Source organism: Pteropus alecto, unplaced genomic scaffold (genome assembly GCF_000325575.1).
Source record: "Pteropus alecto unplaced genomic scaffold, ASM32557v1 scaffold258, whole genome shotgun sequence".
Taxonomy (NCBI): domain Eukaryota; kingdom Metazoa; phylum Chordata; class Mammalia; order Chiroptera; family Pteropodidae; genus Pteropus; species Pteropus alecto.
In genome coordinates, this window is record NW_006441076.1 from 67,083 (window position 1) to 76,426 (window position 9,344).

Below are 9,344 nucleotides of genomic sequence, written 5' to 3' on the forward strand. Positions count from 1 at the left end.
GTAGTAATAAGCTGTGCTCCCCACTGTCAGGGGACACACATGGAAGGCCTGGACATCTACTCACACCCTGCAATAACAAGATGTTCCTGCCCTTCCCAGATAGGGTGGTAGAAAGGACTTTCACCACCTCTCAATCACGAGGAGGACACCCTCATAGTGTTGCCGGAGGCCATGGGAAGAAAAGGAACCAGGCACTCCTAGCTCTCTTCCCATAGAGGTGTCCGTTGAAGCCCAGTGGGGAGCAGGAAGTCCCACTCCACCCAGAAGTATTAAGCAGTCCCCCAGCACTACGATTCCAATGGAGGCTGAGTGGGAAACTTGGACTTCTCTCCTCACTTGGCAGTAACACTTGGTGTGCTATCACATGAAACCAACTAAAATAGAAGGTTTAAATAAGAATCAGGTTCTCATAAGACCCAAAATGTAGAAGTTTCAAATAAAAAACCTTCTTCATATCCATAATCAGAAAGATCTTAATTTGAATGAAAAAAGGCAATAAATCTCAACACCAAGGTGGCAGAGATGTTAGAATGACCTGACAAAAGATTTTAAAGCAGCCATCTTCAACAAACGATAAAAGCTTCAACAAGCAATTATAAACATGGTTGAAACAACAGAGAGTATCATCAAAGACACAGACACAGGAGAGAAATGGATGATATAAGGAAGACCCAAATAGCAATTTTAGAACTGAAACGCCCAATAACTGAAATGAAAAAAAAAAAAAATCCATTGGATAGCACATAATACTCCAAATATATAAGATAAAAGAAATGGTGAACCCTTCCATCTTATATGCTAATTTTTCATTAGTTTTAAAGATTCATAAATATCATCATCACAAGAAATTGAGAAACACCAGTAATTAACAGTATTGTCATTGAAATCACATTTTTCAGTTTTATTATAAACGTACTCCTGTACTTTAAAAGTGAACCAATCCCAACATTTGTACCCAGTCCATTTTAAAACACACACATAACTCAGAAATTAGGTATAACATATTCAGAGAATAAATTTAGCATTTAAAATATAAAACATATAAGGTCTATTATAATTGAAATATTATTCCTCACAAATATTCCAGAAGATGCAATTACAATCACAAAATTATATTCAATTCTACTCAAGATCAAGAAATATTTTGGAAAAAACTTTTATTTATTCTTCAACATCAAAGGAGCACACTTGATGGTAGAGGGCACTCCTGTCTTTACGAGGTTAATATTTTCACAGACAAAATTGCGCTGAGGAACCGGCTTGCTGTTCAACATTTTGTTAGTAGTGTCAATTTTGGCTTCTACATCCTTGGGTGACTTGGTTACTTGAGGTAATCCATTGACAGCATACAAACTGTACGTTTCCTCTGTCTGAAAACAATGAGAAAGAGAAATTTTATACAAAATATGCAGGGACAGAGAAAAATGTAGTAAAAGTTTACCAAAGTAACACCCTTTCTCTTTTCCATGTAAGGTATAGGAAAGGTACAAAACTGAAATGGCACTGATAATAACAAATAATTAACATGGAAACTACATTTAGGAAAGCATTTGGTTTTATGCATTGGAAACAATACCTTGCAAGATGAACCTATACATGATAATATGAGTGTGGCTATAGAACTGACTGGTAAAATATGTCAAGTTTCTGTTAGATTATGAAAGTACATAATATAAAGTTTGAAATTACTGAGCATAGTGTAAAATTATTATGACAATCATAATCTAAATCTAAGTCAGTACAACTTATGCAGCAACTTATTTTAAAATCCTTAATTTCTTTTGCATGTATGCACAGAATGAAAATATTAGTCAGTCTAGCATTTTCTGCATGTCCATACTTAAATCCCATTGCTCTTGCAGAATTTCCTTATGCTGCCTATGTTCATCTAGGACTTCTTCCTCACAGTAAGATTTTGTACCATGTAAATTCAGAAAACTTAGTCAGGATAAGTCCAGGTCAAGTGAATATTGCAGTAACATCAGGATTTAATATCTATCAAAGAATGTTAAGTGCAGGCATTTCTTGCACATCTGAAATGGTGCTATTTTTATCATAATTGGCCCTTCTATCTAGTGTTCATAGTAATTATATATTTAGAATCAATGAGTCAAAAGCAGAACAAACCAAGAACCATACTACAACTGGGTTAAATAACAATTTACTTCATATAAGGATGTTCAATTAAAAAAAAAAAGCTACATTTTGGTAATTATGTATATGTTATTGTATATTTTTACATTACAAGTGACCCGCTTCATGAATCAAATGGATGAGATACTTGAAGAGACCCACATTAATGCCTTACACTTAGTGGGTACACCTGAGTGAGCTATATGAAAGGATGTACACTCCCATCTGAAACCTAGTGGATATAAACGGGAACTACACTTAGAGATTTGTACCTTCACCCAACACATCTCCAAGACCCTTTGAAAATAATTACTTATACAGACACTTTTTTAAAAGTCCTGAATGTTACTGTACGCATTTAAGATACAAATATTTTGTAATAAGTGATGCTTACTGTGTATATATATTTACATATAGTACATATAACATATATAATCCAAATATAAAATATATTTGTTCATGTCCTTTATTCCAACAATCAGTATGATAATAATGATGTGTTTATGAAGATTAAATATTATAGTTCTTATATGTATAGTTAACTTTTTCAATCTAATTGTGAATAAAAACAATTATTCATTTTTTCAAAACACTGTGAAGATGTAATTCGATATTTTCTCGATTGAAGTTAAAATAATATAAGAATAAATCAATACCTCTGTGTTACTAATTCCCCACAGAATCAGTGTTAATTGTTACAAAAAGAATGCCAAATTGATAACTATACTCCTCAATTACTTCTTAAATGAAAATTTAAAAGACAACTAGTTTTTAAACAGATGCAATTTCCATATTTAGTTAATATCTCTCTAGTCCAAAAAGGAATCAGTCAAAGCCAATGACCTCATGGAATAAATGCCCAAAATTACATTTTAAAGGGCATATTCTTATGAATGGAAGCAACTGACTATCCATTAGCAGATGTGGTCTGTGCCCACGCACACCCCTCAGCTGTTTTCATTTCATTGCCTGTCCCAAGTTCTAATCACCATTATCTGTACTTCGTTGACTGTTTTACAGAAACTCCAGAAGCCTTCTCTGCTGCCGGGGGATTAATAATCCCTGGGAGCATTCCTCAATCAATGATTGAACGGCGGCATTTGGTACATAAATATCCCAACTCCCTGGCTCCTTCTGGTATAAATATTCTAAGGTGTGAGTTCTACACTAGTTCCCAGAAAGCTCCCATGGGATTAAATTTCAGTTGCCTACTGTGGTAGTTGTCTTGATAAAGCACCTTTTATTGGTTTTCATTCCTTTTTGTTTTGTATCCCGGCTTCCCTACATCTGTTACTTGACATCAGACAACAAATATGCTACTTTGGCTTGAATTCTTATTTTAGGGATTTGCTATGTATTTACATACATATTATTTCTTTCTGGTTATGTCTCTAGCTATAAAGGTCCAGCTATATATATTACTTTTGTGCAAGCATTATATGTTTTATCTTGGATAATTATGATAGTTCTCACATTTTTATATAAGCTAATATTTATCATGTCCACTATTGAAAGTTGAGTGGGCCAGGTACTCTCTTTGAGTAGCACTGCTTTTTGTAACAGTCTGATCAAATTAAGTCTCCCAAAGCTAGTGCTATATGCCTTGTTTAATAGTGAGAAAAAGGCAGTTTTTAATCATTTTGAATATGGTTTAATTGAAAGGGAACTTATGAAGGTTGCTAACATGGTTGTTGAAGTTTGTGTAGGCTAATAACTAAACTATTCTTAAAATCCCTCATTTTTATTTCTAAGTAAAGCACAATGAAAATTGTATGTTTCATATATATTACAAGTATTAATTGACTTAAATGTTTAAAATTGATAGTTTAATAAAACGATAATAATGTAAACAATAATTTTTATTTAGACAATGAATTAACTTTTTAAATTCTTCACATTTATCATGATGTTGTCATTAAGGGCAGGGTTTTTGAGTCAGAGAGACAATGTTTGAGCCATGATTTCAAAATCATTGATTTGATATATGTGATAACTCTTATGAATCTCAAGGGCTTTATACTAAGCACAAATAGCTAATTTCTAAAGATTACACAGAGTATGATTTCATTTATATAATATTCTAGAAATTACAAAATCATAAAGATGAAGAAAAGATTTATGGCTGTCAGGGGTAGGGAGGGAGTTATGGTGTTGGACATGACTATAAAAGGGTTAGCATGACATAGTTCCTCTGCTGTGATGGAACAGTTCTGTTTCTCAGTCGTGACATCTATACATGGGTTCAAATTGTCTAGAACCACACACACACCTACACAAATGCATGTGAAAATGTTGAAAATGGAAGGTTTCTAGCCTAGTTAACAGTATTTTATCAAAATCGATTTCCTTGTTTTGATATTTTACTACAGCTATGTCAGATGTCAGCATTGGGAAAAACAGAGAGAAGGATTTTATGTACTATTTTTGCAATTTCTTATACGTCTATACATATATTTTTAAGTTAAAGAAATATGAGATTTATGAGTTAGTAATTTGAACTAAATGGATATTTTATATGTACAGATATTAAGGAATTATCAATTTTTAAGTGTGATAATGGTATCATGGCCATAATTTTTGTCTTTTAGAGATGAACAGAAAATATTTGCAGATAATAGGATGTCTAAGATTTTCTTCAAAATAATATGGAAGGTGAAGAGAGTGGAAATATACTTGAAGCAGGATTGGCTTCATGAGTTGATTAGTCTTCATATTGGATGACAGAGCATGGAAATTATTCTATTTCTACACATATTTAGCATTTTCCATAATAAAATCAACAAAATGATGATTTATTAAACACATTTCAATTTCCCCCACATAGGCTTTATCAAACTGTACCACTTCAGACTAAATGAAAATGTTAATTTCTCAGCTGATGCCATATACCAAACTATTCTCTCATAAAATTCTGTCAATTTTGCTGCCAGTGATTGTATTGTCAAATCAACATAGGGAAACCAGGCACAGATTTAGTTGGCAAACTCTCCTAAGTAGTTAATTTCAGAAATGTCCATGGGACACTATTTTAATTTGTAAGTCTATTTTTAAAATTGTCATTTAATCCCCTTAGATTAAAAGCAGACCTTCATTTCTTAAAAAGTAGGTACACCAATACAATCATTTAAAATCAAGTATCAATGCAGCAAAGGGCTATGTGCAGCAAGACTCCAGAGGCCTTATATTTTTATGGCCTGTATTGTAAAAACTCTTAGAAAGATAAAAAAATATAAATAATTGTCTTAAGAAATACTCAACATTATTCTTTTCTCTTTTCAATTAAGTAGTAACATATTTTTCTGCACGTGGCACTGCCTAATTAGTTATCTTATTTAAAAGTCTAGTGATCACTTTGGCATCAGTAATTATGCCATGAAACATGACTACATGTCCTTTGTGCCTGTGCTACTGAAATAGACAGTGGCATATTTTCCATAAATAATTTGAAAGTTGTCTTTATCCTAAGTGTTCTTAGTAAAATATAGGTGTGAAATTTTATGGAGAAATTTTGTTTACTGAGTAAGTTTTAAAAATTGTGTTTACCTTAACTTTTAATGAAATGATCCCATTAACAGACTTTTATATTAATATATATGAACCCATTTTACATTGTTTTTTAAATGCAAAATAAATTTTATCTATTTAATTTCTTCATTTTTGACTTTAATATTTTGATAATACCTTATACCTTAATTAAAAGTTCCAAAAATCTCTATCTCAAGTCACCTAAAGTCCTTAAATAGGTTATTACAGAAAACATTATATTAATATACAAATCATTTTGTAGTCATTATTTGTCTTTTAAACATTCCTTAATATGGAAGGGAAATCATTTCTTACTGTCCACTGGTAATGACAACTTTTTTGTTATAGTCTATATAGAAAAGTTCTTTACTGGACAAAAGGAAACTAAAATAAGAGCAGTTGAAATATGTTGACTTTTGCAAGATAATGTTACTATTCTTTATCTGTGATCATTGGGTGAAACCTTTTCTCCCCAGATGCCTTTACTGACATCAAACATCTTTTACTATAGCCTTTACAGAACTCACCTCTATTACTAATCTTGCTTTGTATTTCTTACCATACATTCGAGGTTTAAAACCCACGATAATGACAGTTCCATCACTGTCAAAAGAAGCAAGTTCTCCAGACTGAGGTTTTACAAAAAACTCGGGATCACTGCCGGATAGGAAGTATGCAGTGAATGGCTCAGCATATCTGAAACAAAAAATATAAATATCATCTTTAACTTTTATCATTACCCCATTCTTTTTGTGAGAACTTAATGGATAGAGTTTGTATCCTGCTGTATTAGACTAGAGTTAAACACTAATGCTATGTGCAGCTGTGAGTCTGATACTTGTTACTTTATGCTTACAGAATAATAGCAAGGAGGCATTTTAAAAATTACTGAAGAGTGTCATTCTCCCCAGGTGATAAAATGGTATCTTAAAAATTTTTTCAATCACATCTTATAGTATACAAAGAACAAAATGCTTTCCCTATAAAAACTGGAATAACTCAATGTCTTAAAAACTCAATCATTTGTAAATAAATTCATATCTAAAATGCCTGACCACAAAAGCTATTATAAAGCCTTTGTTTTTACTACTATTCCAATGTGACATTTGCTCACTCTCCTTTAGTTTTCCACTTGTGAGGTGAGATGAAAATACTTTACAGGTTCATTAAAGATTCTTGGGCCTGAAGATAGGTTGCTATGATCTGAAGTGAACTGAGTGACATTTAAGATTCAAATGATAATCTTAATGTCAAGGTTGACTATATTTGAGATGAAGGCTGTGAAAGAATTTGAGGAACTTCTTGGTGTAAAAAAGCAGGAGAGAGGCACAGTGCATGGAAGGTTGTAAGTGAGGAATTTAAAATCCAAACTGACAGGGGAGATGCAGGTAGAAGGTAAAGAACAGTTTCCTAGAGCAGATCCATCAGTGAAACATAAAAGAAGAGACGGGAGGTTCAGGTTGGTACTCATCCATTCACCAAATGTGCATTAAGTGACTTGACAGAGGGTTTGAAAAAGTGGACTATGGATATGGATGGCCTGGAATGGAATTCTAGCTCTATCTGGGTACATGATTTCAGGCAAATTACTTAGCCTTTTTGTACCTCAGTTTTCATATCTGTTAAATGAATTAAATTCCTATAAAGCTATTAAATCAGTGCCTGTCATGTGAAAAGAGCTCTATAAGGATTAATCAATATTAATTTAGTCATTATTATGATTGTTGTTGCTTTGAAACATTTTATTACCAGTGCTAGGTAACAATGCCTGATCCAATTTTGGACAAAGTCCAGTACTGAAAATACAAAAGACATAGGATAAATTATAAAGAAATAAAACCTATATATTGCCTAAGGGGTGGGTGTGTGTGTCCATCTTAGCTGGAAAAATAAAGCACGTGCATTAAAAGAAAAACAATTAGTTTACACAGTGCTATAGGAATTTAAGGTTTTACTGGTCAAGTAAGATTTTATTGTGATGAGAGGAACAATGAGTAGAATCTAGAAAGTTGGAAAGGTGATAAGAAAGACATTTTAGAAGCAAAAAGAAAATGAAGACTAGTGAGAAGGAATAATGGATAAGACAAGCTCTGAGAATAGTGACTTTTCCCCCATGAGACTGAAGATCTGTTTTAGACAGCAGAGAGAGGAAATCTTGTAGGTCTGAGTGGGCTACGACCATGAACAGCATGTATAATTTAGATGCCACCTTGGGTAAGAAACAGAGAACTGCCAAATGCTTTTGACAAGAGAAGTTACATGTTAATAACATTGTTTGAAGGAGACTGGTTTTACTACAATGTATAAAATGGATTGGAATGAAAGGAACTACAAGCAGAGAATCTAATGACGTAAATGCAATAGCTCAAACAAGAATTGAAAACTATCTAAACTAGAATGGTATTAGTGAGATAAAATTAACAATATTGTGTATAATTGAAAAATATAATTTTGGGGGATTTTTTCCAACTTTTTTTTTGGCCACTATTGCATTGGAGAAAATTATTGGTTATTAGGAAACCAGTGGAAAACTTTTTGAATGCATTAAGTCAATTTACATCTAAACCAAAATAATTAATAACTTAAAATATCTTTGGAAGTTGTTGAATAAGACTATAACAGATTCAAGATGGCTAAGTGAAACCCAGAGCTCCAAATATAACTGTCCATCATTCATTTTGAACCAAGTACTTAAAATGCATTCAGGCATGCCTGGTACCTTTGTAAAGTTCATTTCTATGGTACATACAGAGGCCAGCATGAACCATCATGAAATACAGGGAGGCAAATCATTTGTTATTTAGAAATAAAGAAAATTAGTAAGTTAACTGCTGCCTTCCCATATTCCACTTCTCAGTCTTATACAGCCTAACTATGGAATGTGCTCACTATGACCCAGTAACACGAAACCCTTTATTCTCCATTCATCAAAGCTTAGTTTTCTGTGATCAGTAAACAATCTCACTATCATTAAGAAGAGATCTGACCTACACAGGCCCTGTAGTAAAGAAAATTAAAGTAATTACCATCAGACCCTAGTCAGTACTTTAAATATAGACTCTTAGGGAGCATTTATAAGCAACTATAGTGTGTTTAAACCATTCTGTACAGGATTCACTTCTAGTTGACTGGATGAGGTTAACAAATCCTCTCCCCCAAAAGCAACTATAAAGCTGGACAAACTTAAAAATAACCATTTCAGCATTCTGAAAATTGACCAAATGTATCCAACAGACTGAGAGGTGCTTATTCATGAAAACTGCTAAACTTCAGATACAAATAGTGTAAGAAGTCAGAAGCAAAAGTATATATATATTGGAATTTTGGTTTTCAGTTCTGCAAGTAACGAACTTGGAAGTCACCACTCTTTCTAACAAGTAAAAAGCTGAACAGATGGAAAAATAAAAAAATCTTTGATCTAAAAGAGAGGGAAAGAATAAGGGCAAACTGCCGATCTCAAGATTAGACAGAAAGGCAAATATAAAGAGTCATTGCTTACCAGAACAGAGACTCAGGAGTGGAAACTGCCACAGGAAACAGCACCAGGATCAGAAAACTTGAACTGTAATTGACTAATTGCTGGAGGCTCAGTATAGGCAAGCCTGAGAGTTAAAAACTCCAGGGGACCCAGTCATAGGGAGGCCCCCACAATATTGTCAGATTTACCTTCAGTAGCTTGAGCATAT

General features: G+C 33.0%; 1 protein-coding gene across 1 annotated transcript in view; it reads right to left on the reverse strand.

The window, feature by feature from the left end:
• Window positions 1-874: 874 nt before the first annotated feature.
• The window catches only part of CFAP47 (cilia and flagella associated protein 47), a 363,081-nt gene continuing 354,611 nt past the window's right edge, over window positions 875-9,344 (reverse strand). The window contains 2 exon segments of the mRNA XM_015594565.2: window positions 875-1,370; window positions 6,186-6,354. Coding sequence (XP_015450051.1) covers window positions 1,158-1,370; window positions 6,186-6,354 — 382 coding nt within the window. The 3' untranslated portion in view covers window positions 875-1,157.